Source organism: Lactuca saligna, chromosome 4 (assembly GCF_052625555.1).
Source record: "Lactuca saligna cultivar CGN05327 chromosome 4, ASM5262555v1, whole genome shotgun sequence".
Classification (NCBI taxonomy): domain Eukaryota; kingdom Viridiplantae; phylum Streptophyta; class Magnoliopsida; order Asterales; family Asteraceae; genus Lactuca; species Lactuca saligna.
The window spans coordinates 8,962,499-8,981,264 of record NC_136420.1 but is presented as its reverse complement, the minus strand read 5'-3'; the positions used below and the strand labels follow the sequence as shown (position 1 = coordinate 8,981,264).

Here is an 18,766-nt window from a genome sequence, read left to right as displayed (position 1 = left end):
GCCACAACATCACCTGGACTCGTAATTCATAGTAAGGGTTAGAGTATCATCGCATGAATACGTAGTCACAACATCGCCTGGACTCGTAATTCATCACCTACAGGTTATGAGCCTGCTGGTGTTTCCACGGGGTCATCTAGAATAGTTCGTGGTCGCCATCTATACTCTGGTAGATGACTACATCGTCAAATTGCCACATCGTCGGTCAAGGTTATGGTATCTCCTCTCATCTCACATCACATATTTATCATCAACTATCTATCATCACCTTTCTATCATCACCTATTTCTCATCACCTAATTATCATCACCTATTTCTCATCACCTAATTATCATCACCTAATTCTCATCACCTAATTATCATCACACATTATCTAATTCATCTACCCATGTTCTACCCAACATATTTGTAGATATAAAATACATATACATATTAACTCATTTAACACCTATATAAAACATCCATTCCACACTCATCTCAAATAAACAACAATATATAAACACATAGCACGTAGTTCATAGCAAATACTTAATATATATATATATATATATATATATATATATATATATATATATATATATATATGTTAGAATAAAGTGATCACATACTCACACGTATAAACAACAATATATATACACATAGCACATATTTTATAAAATACTTCATATTTATGTGTAAGATGAAAGTGACTATACACTCACCCAAAACATATACTTAATACATTCAAACAATACTTGTATTATAATCGTGTTTATGAAAGGGACTATACACTCACCTGATCAGAAGATGATCAGACAGCACTACGGCTCTTCAAGTAGATATTCTTCGGTGAAACCGGGATCACTTCACACACCTAGTTTCTCGCGGGAAGAGTTTCGGCTCGTAGACTCTTTTCTTCTCGGGATCTTCGGACTTCGGGACTTGCTTCGGGTCTCGGGATTGACACTGGGGCTTCGGGGGTACTTCTTTGCACGTAAATCGATGTAATATGGGAGAGAGATGAGAGAATGTGCAACCAAACTCGGTTGGCCCTTCAAATCTATTTATGGAGCAAAACTGGCCCTTGCCACGTCGTGGGCTTGATCGTCTCTGCATGCGTCATCCCAAGTTGCATCTGGGGGACTCCCAGAGGTGTCAGGAGACTTTCCACATCGTGGCACTACTTGCCACGTCGTGGTCTCTGACACAGCTTTGGGGTTTGCGCCCCGAACTTCAGAAATTCATAACTTTCGCACACGAACTCCGTTTTCGACGTTCTTTATATCGACGCGAAGGTGAGATTATGCTCTACAACTCTCGTTTAGACTCCATTGGCTAATTTTGACTTTATTTTTAATATATTATAATTATATTACTTATATATTATTTTTAGTAGGCCGGGACAGGAAAACTCCGTTATAAACTCATAACTCCTTCATCTGAACTCCATTTTCATCTGTATTTTTATTGTTGGAATACTATCGATGAGATCTTCAATTGTCATTTAGATTGTTTTGGACAAATATCACTCTAACGTAAATTCAGTATTTACGTCACGTTGTGTCGTGTCGGTTGTGTCGCGAAACTTCGACAGGTCATAACTTCTTCGTTATAACTCGGATTTTGGCGTTCTTTATATGCACGGAAACCTTGTGACATATAGTAAAACTTGGTTGAGATTAATCCTTATAAATAATCTTCAATCAAAAAGTCATTTTTGATGTTTATTGTCTCTAAATTGACTAGCCCGGATCTACGAGCGTTACAATAGTGGTAGTAGGAGGGGAATAGTCCTCAAGTTCGGTTGTTAGGACCGAAGGGTAGTTCGGACACCCCATATATGTCTGATAGTATGTTTATGTTATGATATATGTGATAGTAGTAGTAGGGGTGGAATAGTCCCCGATGGTCGGTTGTTAAGACCGACGGGTAGGTCAGCACCCCATAATGGCTTGACATGGGTAGGTCATCACCCTAGAATGGCTTGAAACGGGTAGGACGGCACCCCAGAATGGCCACATGGGTTGGTCGACACCCCATAATGGCCGTACAGGTAGGTCGGCACCCCAGAACGGCCGTACCAGGTAGGTCGGGCACCCCAAAATTATCCTGCAGTATATATGTTATATGCTTGTATGATATGTGGTATAATGGGGGGACTCACTAAGCTTCATGCTTACGGTTTTCAGTTTTGGTTTAAGGTACTTCGTGTTAAAGGAAAGGAGTCGGCTTGATCGCAGCACATCACACTATGGGTTTACATTCTGATATTGTTTTATGATAACATGTTTGATTATTTCTACTTTGGTTTTGACATGACATGATATTACAGATGTTTTATTTCACTGTTGGTTTTATAATGACATATTTAATAATGAAATTTTTGGCCTGTATTTTTGGGATGTTACATACAATCCCTAGTATCCTACAGTATAGTGAGCAAACTCACATCGGTCTGATGAAAGTCAAATAGATGCTCGGGCTGTTGAACCATAAAATCCTAACACTAACCAATTAAATAAAACCCTAATTAATAATTGGATCATAACCATGATTGGGACTTCAATCGACTAATCCTGACTTCCATGGTAAAAGATCATTTTACCCTTCCCTCAATTGGCCCAAAAGCCATGGCCTACACTCAATGGCAACAAAAGTCCAAGAATGGCGAAATTTCTTAAGGACAATTAAAAACCCAATATGGGCCTAAATCCAAGAAGGTCCAAGACCTAAAAATGACCCAAAATCAGAAAGACTTGTGGATCAAAACTCTAAAGTCCAAAGGCGGACCAACATCAAAAGCTCATGACCAGGTTGTGAATGCTAAGCGTACCCCTAGTACGCCCGACATACTAGGTCGCTACATGGAGTCGGGATCCAAATGCATACACATTTGTACGCCCGTCGTACATGCCCTCCAACCACTTTATCCATTAAGTCCTTATTGCTTAAGACCAAATGTCTAAATTTCAGATCCAAACCTTGGGGAACGTCTTAATCCATAAATTCACTAACTTGGTGCCTTTGTATGGCTTAAATGGACCCAAACCTAAGATTTAGCATCCTACTTTCACCAAATGGACATATACTTATGTATGGTTGATCCTCAACTATAAATATGCTAACTTTATGAACTAGGGATCTCAGAAACATCAATATGAGCAACTCATAACTTCTAGAGTGACAGATCCCTACTAAAACTCATGCATGGGGACCAAAATGTGCTCAAAACTAACCCTGGACTAGATCTAACAATAAAGTCATTAAGATAGAAGTTTTATACCTTAATGAAGCTGAGAAGTGAGAGTAGATTATGGATCTACGAGACCTTATTTGATCAAGGCTCATTCTTCTTTAAGGCTCACCAAACACCCACTAAAACACACACACAAAGGGGTTAAATCTCTCTAGATGAGCTAGGGTTTCGAAATGGGACTCAAAAGGGCAATGGAGGCTGGGAAATGAGAGAACCTTGGGACATAAGGTTGGTTAAATATGGTCCAAACCCTAAAATTAGGGTTTGTCCCCTGATTACGTACGCCCAACATACGCACTCCCCTCCCAAAAATTACAATAATGCCCCTAAGGACCAAAGTTGTGAACTAATTACACACCAAGGGTCAATATGAAAATACATTGAATACAGTGTTACATTTTAGCAAATCATTTTCCTTACCCATATCTTCAGTTCTCTTTCTTTCTCATTTTGTGTGCCATCGCCCCGAGCGTCTCTTGAAGTGCGCACTTGTGATTTATACCCTACCGTAGCGTTTTCATAACTCACAAGTGAGTTTACTATTGGATTAGTGTCTAAGTAGATAATTATATTTGGTATGTACTTGAACCGGTTGTAGCATGGTCCTTTTAGGTTGTCTTCACCAAAGCAACTTGACTGGATAATTAATGGAGAAAGAGGTTATTATGGTTTATTAATATATTAGAAGAATAATATATTAAAAGAGAAATCATATTAGTTAATTAATATTGGTGAAGAATTAATTAAGAAATTAATTTTGTGATCAAAAGAGATTAATTGAACTTGGGGGATTGGAATTGCAATTATAAGATAATTGGATTTGGGCTATAGATCCTTACGGATATAAGGGGGATGAAAGTTAGAGTGGAAGCCCACTATGATTTCATCCATAGCCTTATTCCAGAAGGTTCTTTGGACTGCTTAAGGCCTAAGTCACCCAATTAGGGTTTTGACTGAAACCCTAGCAACACCACTATATAAGGAACCCCTAAGGCATCAAAAATCGGCCACTGGAAACCCTAAGAAGTCTTAGATCCGATTTTGTGCCTCCATATCCTCTCTCCAAGATTATCCTTCTTGCCTTGGTGTTTGTGATTGATTAGAGGTATTACATTTGTGATACCAGGGTCTCAAAGCTTGAAGATTCTTGCAACAATCAAAAGGTAAACATCTAAATCTATTTTTTATGTTATTTTGATTTTGATATGCTAGATCTAGGGTTTATAAGCTTTGGATAACTTGCATGCACAATAGAGAAACCTAGATCCAAAGCTTTAAGGTTTTGAATGTGCACATAGGATTGATGTTTTGCTCAAAACCCATCATTTACGACCATATTTTCCAAGCCTTTTGGTGTTGGGGGGGGGGGGGATACATGTCTAAAATTAAACTTTACATAGTTATTACTAATTATAGTTAGATAATTATGCTCATAACATTAAGATGATATTATGTCCGGTAGTTACTCCGCCCACACTCTTTAGATAATATTATGCCTAGTTGTTATGCTAAACCACTATAATAGATAAGATCATACCTATTTATCAATTGTCACGCTGACCAGTTTCCAGGAAACACTGAAACTTGTTATTTTAGCCACCATTTGGGTAAGCTTATTACCTAGTGTTACTCTGCCCAATTACATGGCTACGTAAAACACACTAATTATATATACATATCCGATAAACAATATATATATATATATATATATATATAATATGTAAAACCATATAAATATGACACACATAATATAACATCTTGATATTTAAATATTTCCATTTTTAACCCTTGATACAAGAATTATTGCATTTTGACCCCTAATGGCATTTTAGTAATTTTGGAGCTAGCTTGAGTACGTTGAGCATACCCTAGGTATGCTAGGCGTACGTGAAAAAATTCCAAACCCTAATAATTAGGGTTTGGACCCTATTTAAACATCCTTAAGTCTTAAGTCTTCTTTCTTTCATCAGCTTCCATCCCCAACTTCGACTTTTGCAAACCCTAATTCATTTTTGAGCAATCTTGAACCATTTGTGTGTGTTTTAGTGTTCATACAGGAAGAAGAAGGAAAAGAGAACAACTTGGAAGCTTGGAACAACTTTAGATCTGGAAGTTTTGAACCCCTTACATCTCTAGAAGGTATAAACTTCATACCTTGATGCTTATTTGGTTAGATCTAGATTGTATGGTGTTATTGTGTGATTTTGTCCCAAATTAATGGTGTTCTTGACTATGGCATGCTCTAGATCCAAATGGATTGTCCTTCCAGACGTTTTGGAGTATTTAAGGTCATAAAAATGCAATATTTATTGTTAGTTTCCTTCCATGCATGGGTTATAATGTCTTAATGAGTTAGGAAGTTAAGATTTTTGTTATTGGGCACTTAATATCCATACAAGACCATAAAGTTGGAAATTTTATGGTTAAAGACGTTATTTGAGGGCTAGATTTAGAATTTGGACAAAAGAGCTTAAGGATTAAGCTCTTAATAAGAAAGGAAAGGAATCCATTTCGTATGTTGGGCATAACCCAAGTACGTCACGCGTACAAGGTTAGCCAATCCGTTTTTGGTCAAGCTCGAGTATGCTAAGCGTACAAGCTGAGTACGCTGGGCGTACTCAGCTGTGTTGACCAGATTTGACTTTTTGACATTGACTAGGATTTGACCAAGTTTAACCTAAGGGTAATTTAAGTATTTTGATTTGTATTTAATATTGGTCACTATTTGATGAATAGGTGACAAGTATAGCTGATATTTAGAGCAAAGACCTATTCAACTTTTTGTTCGGACTAAGAGGTGAGTTTTCCTCACTGTACTTGCGGGTCGAAGGCACCAATGCCGGTCCATTGGGTTATGTGTCCTGGTTTAGAGGATGTTGCTATGATGTATTATATGTTAGTATTGAGTCCTAGTATAAAGGATGTTATGAGATAGTGATCTATAAATCTGCCTGCTAGTTTGATTGACTGGTTATATGTTTATTTGTTACTATTATATGTTATCTATTATGTGTATGTTGACATAATATGGTTGGGTTGAAGCGTTACTGCTTTGTGGGGATGCCAATAAACTTGGGAACAAGCCAGACATAAGCCGTAGGCCCAAAGGGAAAGCCAGACGTATGTTGTGGGCTCGAGAGTAAGCCAAACATGAGTTGTGGCCTGAAGGCAAGCCATAATCAAGATGGGGACTCTAAGCTAATCCGATCTGTTAGCTGTGTATCTAATATGTATGTTGATATATGTTGTGTGGTGATACTTTTTGGGAACTCAATAAGCTTTGGCTTACAGTTTAAGTCTTATGTTTTAGGTACTATAGATGACTGTAGAAAAGCGAAGACGAGATTGTGCACATCCTCTTGGTTTTGATGATTTTTATTTGTGACACTCTGATATATGATTTCTATGTTTGAGAACAACATTTTGTAAACGACTGACTGATTTAGGATTTTATTTGAAAAAAATGATTTCACTTGATTTAAAAATTAAAAGTTTTACCTAGATTTTTGGTATGTTACAAATAACAACACGACCAACTAGGGGAGGCCCCCACAATAAGAGTTAGATGAGACACGATTCATGAATACATTGATAGATTTTTCTGGTAGCTCCCGACCTATAATCGTCAAATCTTAAGTGAACGGGAAAATATGTATATCTTTGGCCTAAAATCCTAACGGCGCACAGTCTGACGTTTACGTTGTCGACCAGGGATTTGACATAGACTATCTGAACTTAAATATTCTATTTTATCTCTTGGAAACAATGATAGCAAATAATCATTTATTTATTGGACAACTTTATTCTTTGGAGTAAGCAGTGGTCTTTCTTGAAAATAACCTAAAATCTTGAAGTTTTCAAGAATCCAAGGGTATTCAAACTCAATTAATGCACCTACATGATCACATGGATCATTAATGAGAATATGTTGTTGAATATGAATAATCGTTTAGCCATCGTTTGAACCAACAAGTTTGTATTCTCATATATGTAAAGCCGGTTTGCAAAATCCCTTATTTGTTGAATAAAAGATGGATCACTTCCAACAATTAACCTCGTGTTTTTTTCGTTAATTTATGGACTTTACCTTGTTTCATAAATACGAAGAACTTAAAGAAGTATTAACGATGTTTTGTTTACTACTACTCGGAATAATAAGTAGAATTTATCTGATATCTCCTCAAAAAACAATCACTTCCCATCCAAATGACATATTTGAGTTGCTAGACTTATCACACCTTAATATACCATTCGGAGTTCGATCTAAAGCTTCAAATGAATGCTTTTGGACCATGTATGCTTTATCCCAAATGACCAATGAGATTTTTCTTAATAAACTAGCGAGTTCACTATTTGACTTTATTTTACAAACATAACTCTCATTAAGAATCAACAGAATTTAGGCAACAACATTTCTATTATCTAACTTAACACCAGATTTTTCTACAAACGATCTATTGTTTCTTCTCCTATATAAGGGAAAACCATTCATGGCTATTTTTTGTCCACCATACATGGCTAGTTGATATTTTTAGCTCCATAGTGACCATGAATCACGAACTCGCTCACAAATGAGTAGAATTATGGATATTCATCAATTTTTGAATTTCAAACAGAAAAAATCTGATCAATATATTCAAAAATATGAAGCTTGTAGTCAACATTCATAAACCGACATATATGACCATGAGGCAAACATCTATTTTGAAATTTAGTTGTATAAACCACTACAAATAAAAACATACAAATAACATATGATTTTTAGTAGATGAAATATATAAACTAAAGAAAAAAAAAAACATAACTTTTTGTCAAAAAAGCAAAAATATAATTTTTAATATAAAAATATAAAATTTTAAACCAGTGCCTTTTAGATGAAGTGAAGTGTATTTAATCAATGCATCAAGTTTGATCTTAAATAATATGTCTATCTTATGATAAAGTGAATTATCTTCAAGAAACCTTTTAACTTTAAACCATTTTGGATTACACATAAAGGTTATGAAGAAATGTAACTTACAATGTTTCAAAATAACTCCAAAAGAGCACAAACCATATGTACAAACACAAACAAAATAAACCATAATTTTTTAAACGTGTTTTAAAAACTGTTCTCACAATGGAAACCCTAATTGAGGCAAACCTCTCACAATCCAAAGAGAGGAGACACAAACTCAATGTGTGGTATTGTATTTTTGTTAAATTAAAACTTATCATGTCGTATCGTATCACACAAAAACAGGATGTTATTGTCAAATTTAACACCTTTAACAAAAATCAAGTATGTATAGAGAATATCTCTTATACATGAAATTAAAAAATAACCTAACAATATATTATTTGAAAGTTATTGCTCATGATATTTTATTAATCGTTAAAGTTATATAATATATCAAAATTAATAAAAATAAATATAAAATAAATATCAAATTGGTTATTTTACAATGAATTAACAAGCAAAAGTTAAAAGTTTATTAGATAATAGCAAAAAAAAAAAAAACAAATTGAATGCTTGTAGTTTTTTGCTTTAAAAGGGATAATTATAAAAAAAATAAAACATTCTTTTATTTTATTTTTTTTCCTATATTTTTATTTAGATCAAGACAAATATCAAAATCAAAAAATTATATTAAGAAAAAAATTTAATGAATTTCAACATGTTATAATTTTATATGAATAAAAAAAATTAGTAGAAAAAAAATAAGAAATATATATTTAAATTTGGAAGATTAACCACTTTTTAACATGTATTTGAACAACATAACTAAATTTTTTCTTCAAAAATAACTATTTGGTCAAGAAAAAAAATGTTTTTTATTTAATTTTTTAACAAAAAGTTAAATAAACATAATAATATAACCTATATACAATATTATTAGTGTATAAAATTGGATTTTCTATGAAAACTTGTGACATTAAATATTTCAAAATTTATTAATAGCAATCCCAAAAATAAAAAAATTATTTGAAAATTAGAAAAAGAGAAAAGAAAAAACCTTCAGAATATGAATAGACCTTAGGAACGAGGGCATTCCAAAAAAAAAAAAAAACGATTACTTTTCAAAAAACTGAAAAAAAATGATTAGTTTCTTTAAAACCCTCAATTACCATGGTTAGATTACTGTTAACTTTTCCTTTAATTTTTTCTTATAAAAATGATTAGCCCATTGTAATGCAGATGTTCCTGTAACTTATTTTGTTTTTTAACAATTGAAAATAATGTTGATTCTTACGCGCGGCTTGGATTTTATTTTCCGTTGGAAGTCTGAATAACGAAGACGAAGAAACAGGGGAGAATTCAGAATTATATGTGTCTACCAGAATTCAACTTGATTTCTAGAAAGATTCTGGAATTTATGGCAAAAAAATCATTATCTTTTTATAAGTAATATGCAATTCTTGTTTTGATGAGATTGAGTTTTTCATCGGAGTTTTTGGTTGATTCAACCGTTTGCAATCGGCGAAAGTGATGTCGGAAAGGAAAACGACATCCAAACCAAGACATAGCGGCGGAGGTATCGCCGGTGGTTCCGATAGTGGTTCCTCATCACGTAACGTTCCACACGTTCATCCTCAGGCGCCAGGTTATCGCACCGTTTTCTGTAACGATCGCGAAGCCAACTATCTCGCCAAATACCTGGTATTTCTATCTACATTATATAGACATGACAGAGAATTCTTGCCTAAAACTTCAATCGATTGAATAGCTGTTTTCTACACTTTATTTTATAATATTCTTTTCAAATTTGGCGCTTGAATTATGAATAGGGTTTCTTTTCAATGTCTGTACCTTTCTAGCTCTTAAACCTTCATGATTTCTATCGATTCAACCCCTTATCTTATATGAAGTTAATCAAATCTGCTATTTACCATTCCTTCTAGTTATAGCAGTCCTAGGGATGCTTAGCATCTGATGGCGTTCTTGAGGAGCATGAAATTTTACAAACACTTAATCTCACTTTTCTTCATATCGTGTCTAATTTATTTCATGTAATCAGGGAAATGCAGTATCAACAACGAAGTACAACCTTGTTACTTTTCTCCCAAAGGGGCTGTATGAACAGGTAAATCATTGTGAAGATGGTGTAAAAGTAAAACAGATAATTACATTTACATTGAAGCTAATCTATAACATATTGACATGGTGTTCTTGTTTCTAATGACAGTTCAGGCGGGTGGCTAACCTATACTTTCTTACAATCTCATGTTTATCATTTACACCTGTTAGGTATGCATCTGAAGAAAGGGAACCCTAGAATGATAACATTTGAAATCACATTTATTGACACTCCTAACACACTTCTTTTTCTTATGCAGTCCTGTTAGTCCAGTCACAAATGTAATCCCACTAAGCATTGTGCTTTTTGTCTCTCTTGTCAAGGAGGCTTTTGAAGATTGGGTAAGCATTAAGAGTGCAATTAGTGCTTATGTTTCTTTATAGTTGTTTATGTTTCTCATTCCAATACAAAACCCTAATTATTAACAGAAGCGGCTTCAAAATGATAAGACAATAAACAATTCTCCTGTTGACTTGATGCAAGACAAAACATGGGAATCTGTACCCTGGAGGTTGCTGCAGGTTGGGGATATTGTTAGAGTAAGTATGCTCCATTTCTACATTTACAAATCAATCTATAAATTATTATTATTATTATTATTATTATTAAAGTTGAATGCAAATCTTAGTGTTCATCTGGTTGTTGTAGGTGAAGCAAGATGGGTTCTTTCCAGCAGATTTATTACTCCTTGCATCTACAAATCCTGATGGCATTTGCTACATTGAAGTTTGTTTCAGTCTAAGTTTATTAATTAAAAGGAATTCTGATTGATTTGTTATTTGGTTCATATTAATTTATGCATTTTCCATGTTCATAGACTGCAAATCTGGATGGTGAAACAAATCTTAAAATCAGGAAAGCTATGGAGAAGACATGGGACTATGTGACACAAGAAAAAGCCTCAGAATTCAAAGGTTATATTATATTATATGTTTATTATACTTTTAATTTAAGTTCTTGAATTCCCTTTTTACATTGATGATGTCTTTATATATTCCATTTTCAGGCCAAATACAATGTGAACAACCAAATAATTCACTTTATACCTTCACTGGTAATTTGATAGTCCAAAAGCAAACTCTACCCCTTGGTCCAAATCAAATTGTTTTGAGAGTGAGATATTAATATTACACTTCTTTTTTCTTATTGTTCAAATTCTTCCTTTTTTTATACATATAATTTTTTGAAATTTCAGGGATGCAGTCTACGCAATACAGAATACATTGTTGGGGTTGTAGTATTTACTGGACACGAGACTAAGGTTTATTGAATTATTCCTTTACTTATCTTTTCCATCTGTATACAATATTACAATTACAAAACTATGTTTAAACTGTATTAAAATACAGGTAATGATGAACACCATGAATGTCCCTTCAAAAAGGAGTACACTTGAGAAGAAACTTGACAAAGTAATCGCTACTCTTTTTGGTGTTCTCCTAACTCTGTGTCTCATTGGTGCTATAGGAAGGTATTATATCAACTATCATCCTCATAAGTCATAAATTTTATTTCCCATTTTGACCTTTTCTCATATGCTAATATTCTACCCTTTCACAGTGCATTATTTGTGGACATGAGGTATTATTACCTACAGCTTCAAGTTAATGTGGAATCTGAACAGTTTAATCCAGGAAACAGACTTGTGGTGTTTGTTCTAAGCATCTTTACACTGATTACTCTCTATTCACCAATCATTCCAATTTCCCTTTATGTTTCTGTTGAGATGATCAAGTTTATTCAGTCAACTAAGTTCATAAACAACGACTTGCATATGTATCATGTTGAAACCAACACTCCTGCATTAGCAAGAACATCGAATCTGAATGAAGAACTTGGACAAGTTGAATATGTTTTCTCTGACAAAACTGGAACTTTAACAAGAAATTTAATGGAGTTCTTTAAGTGTTCTGTTGGTGGAGAAACTTATGGAAGTGGTGTTAGTGAAATTGAAATGGGAGTTGCTAGACAGAATGCTGCAGACATTGAAGAGGTATGCAAATACATTTGATAAATTTGTGAAAAACCTATATAATTTTTTTTTTAAATTATTATTTTTTTAAAAAAATTCATAGGTTCAAAGACCATCAAGTGCAACACGTGATAAGGGTTTTAATTTTGATGATGCTAGACTTATGTCTGGTGCTTGGAGGAATGAGCCTAATGCTGAGATGTGTAGGGTAATTAATTTACTTTCATATAAATTGTTGTAACATGAAGTTTTTAATAATTTATTAAGATTATTTTTTTTCCTTGATTGTTTAGGAATTTTTCAGATGCCTTGCTATATGTCATACTGTACTCCCTGAAGGTGAAGAGACTCCAGATAAACTTAAATATCAAGCTGCATCACCTGATGAAGCTGCTTTAGTTACTGCTGCAAAAAACTTTGGCTTCTTTTTCTATAGGTATTTTTAAATTTCTGATTATTATTTATTATAATTATGGTATAATGTCATAGATATAAACTGTTTTCAGGCGTACGCCTACAACGGTGTATGTTCGTGAATCAAATGTTGAGAAAATGGGAAACGTTCAAGATGTTTCATATGAAATCCTTAATGTTCTTGAGTTTAACAGGTATATAATATTTTGGTCAACTCTTTGACTTGATGGTTCATGGTATGTTATTTGACCATAATTATTTTTTTTCCCTTTTTTTATAGTACTAGAAAGAGGCAATCTGTTGTATGTCGTTACAAAAACGGGAGGCTTGTGTTGTATTGCAAAGTAAGAATTTAGTAAACTAGTAAGGCTCTCATTGCAAACTTGAAGCTCTTTATTGACATGAAAATGACTACTAATTTAGAATCTGTTGATCACAGGGGGCTGATACTGTAATTTACGAAAGATTAGGGGCCGGAAGCGATGAAATTAAACAAATTACGAGGGTGCATATGGAACAATATGGAGAAGCTGGATTGCGAACTCTTTGTCTGGCTTATAAAGAATTAAGTGAAGACGTTTATGAAAGTTGGAATGAAAAATTTATCACTGCAAAATCCGCGTTACGGGATCGCGAGAAGAAATTGGACGAGGTACAATCTGTTCTTTTCTGTCCTGTACTGTACTGTCCTGTTCTGTACTGTTCTGTTCTGGCATGTTTGGTTTTTTTGTTTTTTTTTTTAAAAAATATGTAAAACTGAAAACAGGTGGCGGAATTGATTGAGACGGATCTTAATTTAATTGGATGCACTGCTATAGAAGACAAGCTTCAAGAAGGGGTACCATCATGTATAGAAACTCTTGCTAAAGCTGGAATAAAGATATGGGTGCTTACAGGGGACAAATTAGAAACAGCAATAAATATAGCTTATGGTATATAATTCATTTTCCACCTTTCTTCATAATTTATATTATATATATTTAATCTCATTAGAAACATTTTATTTGTCACAGCTTGCAAGTTGATCAACAATGAGATGAAACAGTTTATTATCAGTTCAGAAACTGATGAGATCAGAGATGCTGAAAACAGAGTAAGGAATAGCTCCTACTTAATTTTACATATCAGAATTTTCAATACTCTTAATTTATTAAAATAGTAAAAAAAATATATAATCAGGGTGACCCTGTGGAGATTGCTCAGCTTATAAAAGAGACAGTTCAAAACGAGTTACAAAAATACCATGAGGAAGCGATAACGATCCTCCGTGGCACATCTGGTCAAAAGTTGGCACTTCTTATAGATGGAAAGTGTTTAATGTATGCATTAGACCCAAATTTGAGGTCAATTTTGCTTAACTTGAGTTTGAACTGTAGTTCAGTTGTCTGCTGTCGTGTTTCTCCTTTACAAAAAGCACAGGTAAAATAATCTATCAACATTTATTTATTTTTTTTTGTTTATTGATAACTAACGTTGTTGATCATTTAAAAAAGGTGACAAGATTGGTGAGAATAGGGGCGAATAAAATAACACTAAGCATCGGTGATGGTGCAAATGATGTGGGAATGATTCAAGCAGCAAACATCGGAGTCGGAATAAGTGGTCTAGAAGGAATGCAAGCAGTAATGGCTAGCGACTTTGCAATTGCTCAATTCCGGTTTCTAACAGATCTTCTCCTTGTTCATGGAAGATGGTCTTATCTCAGATTATGCAAAGTCGTTTCCTATTTTTTCTACAAAAATCTCACATTCACTTTGACTCAATTCTGGTACACTTTCAACACCGGATACTCGGGTCAAAGATTCTACGACGACTGGTGTCAGTCTCTATACAATGTCATCTTCACCGCCCTCCCGGTTGTCATTGTCGGACTCCTCGACAAGGTAATCACTGATTCCATTCCCATGTTCGTCACTCCGTTGTGATTCCATTCCGTTGTGTGTGTGTGTAGGATGTGGGGGCGGAGCTTTCGAAGAAGTATCCGCAGTTGTATAAAGAGGGAGTGAATAATAGTTTTTTTAATTGGAAAGTTGTTGGGATTTTGGCTTTGATTTCGGTTTATCAATCGATAATTGTGTATAATTTTGTGGTGATTTCGAGTACTGCGGGGTTGACTTCGTTGGGGAAAATGTTGGGGCAGTGGGACGTTAGCACAACCGCGTTTACGTGTCTTGTCATAACCGTCAATTTGCGGCTTTTAATGATGTGTAGTGCGGTTACGAGGTGGCATATTATAAGCATTGGTGGGAGTGTGTTGTTGTGGTTCATATTCATTTTTATATATGCCATTGTTTTTGTAGATAAGGTACTTATATTCTTTGCTATTTTTTTTTTTTTTTTTTGAGGATATAGATTGTTTGCTATCTATGTTAAATTTTTTTTATAATTTTGTGTCTTGAATTCAGGGGACTTATTTTAGTATTTATGTGCTGATGAGCACCATCTACTTCTATCTGATGGTCATTCTTATTCCCACTGTTGCACTTTTATTGGACTTCGTATACCAAGGGTAAGTTTTCTAGGGTTATTTTTAATGATGAGCAACTCCCAGTCCAATGCAGACTAAACACAGTACAACGTGTTCTGTTAATTTATTATTTTGACACTTAAATGTGCAAGTGTTTCAGGTTTCAGAGATGGTTATACCCGTACGATTATCAGATTGTTCAAGAGATACACAGGGATGAGGCAGATACGGTTGGTGCGGGATTGCTTGATATAGGCGGCCAACTGAGCCCAGAAGATGAAAGAAAGTATGCATTTGCGATGCTACCAAAGGAAAAGTCAAAGCACACGGGTTTTGCGTTTGACTCGCCAGGGTATGAGTCGTTTTTTGCAACACAGCAAGGAGTGGTTGCACCACAAAAGGCTTGGGATGTGGTTCGAAGAGCTAGCATGAAACCAAAGGAAAAGAAACCTTTACTTGGTGAGCATCACTAGGAGTTTGTAACACTAAAAGGAGAGAGAAAAAAAAAAAAACATAAATGTAGATTAAGAAACATAAAAAGAGACTTGTAAATAGTTTTGGTTTTTACGAGTTTTGAATCATAATTTTGTTTTTCTAGTCTTGATTTGATCATTCATTTTGTAGGAAGCTAGTCTCGAACCCTTGAAGTCTATGGCTTCTCCCTTTTTCATGTACATGATAGGGGTTTTTTTTTTTTTTTTTTTTTCGTAGTTAAATGGTGCATGGGTAAATTGGCTGAGTGGATTATGATGTCTTGTGAGAGGGCTGAGTGGATAATGATGTCTGTCACGACAAAGTCTTGCATACATAGTATTAATGAGACTAATTAAATGATCATTTTAACAATATTAATCAATTTTAACATGAGAGGAGTTATAATATATTAAGTCGTTTTTTAGGTTTAACTCATTAAGGGCGTGTTCGGCAAAATTAGCTGGTAGCGGGTAATTTGTAGCATTTTGTTAAACGCTACATGAAGTAGTATTTGGATTTGGAGCGTTTTGTTTAAACTAAACGCTAGAAGCTTGTAGTGTAAAACAAAACTTTTTGTTCATAACGGAACATTTTGTCAAACACTAGAAACTACAAGCTCTCAGACGCTCCGAAACACTCCGTATCAAACATGCCCTAAATCATTATGTCCGGATCAAGTAAAAAAAAAACAACCATATTTGTTGTCCATATTAAATGCTTAACCAATAAAGCTCATTAAATAAAAAAATAACTCATTAGAATCTTTCCAATGAATATAGGAATAAATACTTTATGTTCATATGTAATTTATGGCTTATGTGAATAACATATTATGTGGATTCATTTATTTATTGCTATACTACAAAATATAAATGAATTATAGACCATTCTTATACTAAGAGCATCTCTAATGGTTAACTTCTTTTAATAGAGATGGTTAACTTCTTTTAATAGTTTGTTTGGTTTTTATATATAAATTTAACTAATTTATTTTCATCTATCTTCAATGTTATATAAGACCCCCTCATTTAAATACAATTAATCAGATCTTTATTTATATACATCGAAAAAAAGTGTTATGTTATAGTTAGAAAATAAACAAAATTATTGAAAATATTATATAATTGTTATAAGATTTGTACTTCATACATGAAATGCCATTAATTATTTAATAGAAATAATTAATTAGTAAAAAAGCAAAAAATATAAAACTAAAATATAATGAAAGGTGTAAATACTTTAGAAAATAAAATGTTTTAAACACATATACTTAACTTAGATCCTGATCAACAAAGTTCATCAACCGTATCTCCCTTGAATTTTCAATATCACTTTCAGGGATTAGTCGACATAACCTACCCATGAAAATATAGAACAAAAATAAAAATAAACGATTGTTGTATTATAGATGTGTAATATAATAGATATTTGTGTGTATATAAGGTAGAATGTTAAAATAAAATCTTACCAAATGCAACACGAGTGTCAAGATTCTTGGCTATTAAATCCTGAAAAGTCACAAAATTATAAGGATCCACCATAACAGCAAAATCATTTGATACACGAACTTTGGTTGTTTTGTAGAAATTATTCTAATGCTTATGATCAACCTTCATGTAATCTCCTTCATTTCGGTCATACCAAAACTACTAATTTCCCTTATAGATTCTTCAACAAAGAGAGCTTTAAACGAACTAATGAATTTTTTTTTATTGTTGCTTGTATTTTAGTGTCATGTAATTGAAAAGAATTTGATTAAGTTTTAAATTTTATAAATTAAAAGCAACATAATAATAAAAAGATAAAATTATACCTACTCGTCAATTAAAATCATGTCCAAGCTACTGAACATGTTTGAGTTGTTTTTTAAGTTTGCTTCCAAATCAAGAGTACTTGAACACGAATGTTTCAGGTTTCCTTGGATGCATCGATGTCAGCAACCTTATCAAAGACGATCTCATCGCGACTGTTTTGTGCCATGGGTGTAAAATAAAAGGGAAAACAATTAGAATTAGAAAGAACTTTTATATGAAATAAAAGGGACGTATACAATGCATTTATCTGTAAAGAGGTATGATTCATAAAAAGGTGTGAAAGCTATTATAGCTGTCAACAAAATTGTTTCCATACTTAATTTCAAAAGATGCATAAATAGATTATATATTATTTCCTATTAAATCAACCTAAAAGTATGATAGGATCATACCAAAATATTTTAAAATCATATCAAAATTAATCGGATTTCCATGACATAATAATTTAAAAAAATCATAATCATCTCTAATATATAAAAATGACATTTTCCTAATTAGTGTCAATTCCAAAGATAGTTAATTTCTGTTGCGTTAAAGGTACGTAATATCTTTTCCTGTTTATTTGAAAAGTTTCAGAAAAGTAGTTAACCGATTTCATATAATTTGTGACAAAGAAAATCAAAATATATGAATACATATATTTAATATAAGAACAAAAAAAAAATCTAAAAAAAACATAAAAAGCGAAATAATGTACTTACCTTCTACTGCACAACAGCAAAGGTTTGAAGCAGAGAATGATGATGAAAATTATAAACAATAAGAATTATGTTGTAGAAGAATATTTGAAGAAAAACAACGATTGAAAATAAGTGTGAACCATGAATTCAATGATGAATCGTATATGTATGTACTAATTTGAATATGATTTTTTGGTATTTAATAGTTACTAATAAAAATAAATTTATATTAATGGTTTACGAATAAAAACATATTTATATTAATGGTTGATATTAATGTCTTAATTGAAATGGTTTGTTACTAGTATGTTTTTAAAGCTGACCATATTAAAAGCTTTGTAACCGGAAATTCAAGATTTAAAATATGAGAAGATTTTATTGGAATTATATACATTCCATTTCTATGGATGTAAGTTAATTTTGTTTGACAATTAGAAAACTTTTATTGGAATTAAATATATTCAATTTGGGGAAGATGATATTCGCAGTTTGATCTAAGGGTAGAACACATAGGATTGAAATACAATTAATGGCCTAGATTGTATTTTTCAAATGTTACACGATTCGTCCTTGGTCCAAATGTTAAATTGCGCATATAGTCTTTATTTTTAAAAATTAACTCGGACCTTCCCTATATTATCTTTTTTTTCAC

At 33.2% G+C, this 18,766-nt stretch overlaps 1 protein-coding gene and 1 long non-coding RNA gene across 4 annotated transcripts in view; one reads left to right on the top strand and one right to left on the bottom strand.

The window, feature by feature from the left end:
- The window catches only part of LOC145044325 (uncharacterized), a 33,167-nt gene that overhangs the window by 7,617 nt on the left and 6,784 nt on the right, over window positions 1–18,766 (bottom strand). The gene's annotated exons all lie outside the window — the stretch shown is intronic.
- LOC145041165 (phospholipid-transporting ATPase 3-like) lies at window positions 9,405–15,747 on the top strand. Its single transcript, XM_078989117.1, has 23 exons — window positions 9,405–9,875; window positions 10,234–10,299; window positions 10,402–10,463; window positions 10,553–10,634; window positions 10,722–10,832; window positions 10,942–11,019; window positions 11,111–11,207; window positions 11,300–11,406; window positions 11,489–11,554; window positions 11,643–11,764; window positions 11,854–12,286; window positions 12,369–12,473; window positions 12,559–12,701; window positions 12,772–12,873; window positions 12,960–13,023; window positions 13,119–13,331; window positions 13,446–13,611; window positions 13,693–13,772; window positions 13,859–14,098; window positions 14,173–14,562; window positions 14,631–14,984; window positions 15,085–15,188; window positions 15,307–15,747. The coding sequence occupies exons 1-23, from the start codon at window positions 9,705–9,707 to the stop codon at window positions 15,617–15,619; spliced, it is 3,669 nt and encodes a 1,222-aa protein (XP_078845243.1). The 5' UTR covers window positions 9,405–9,704; the 3' UTR covers window positions 15,620–15,747.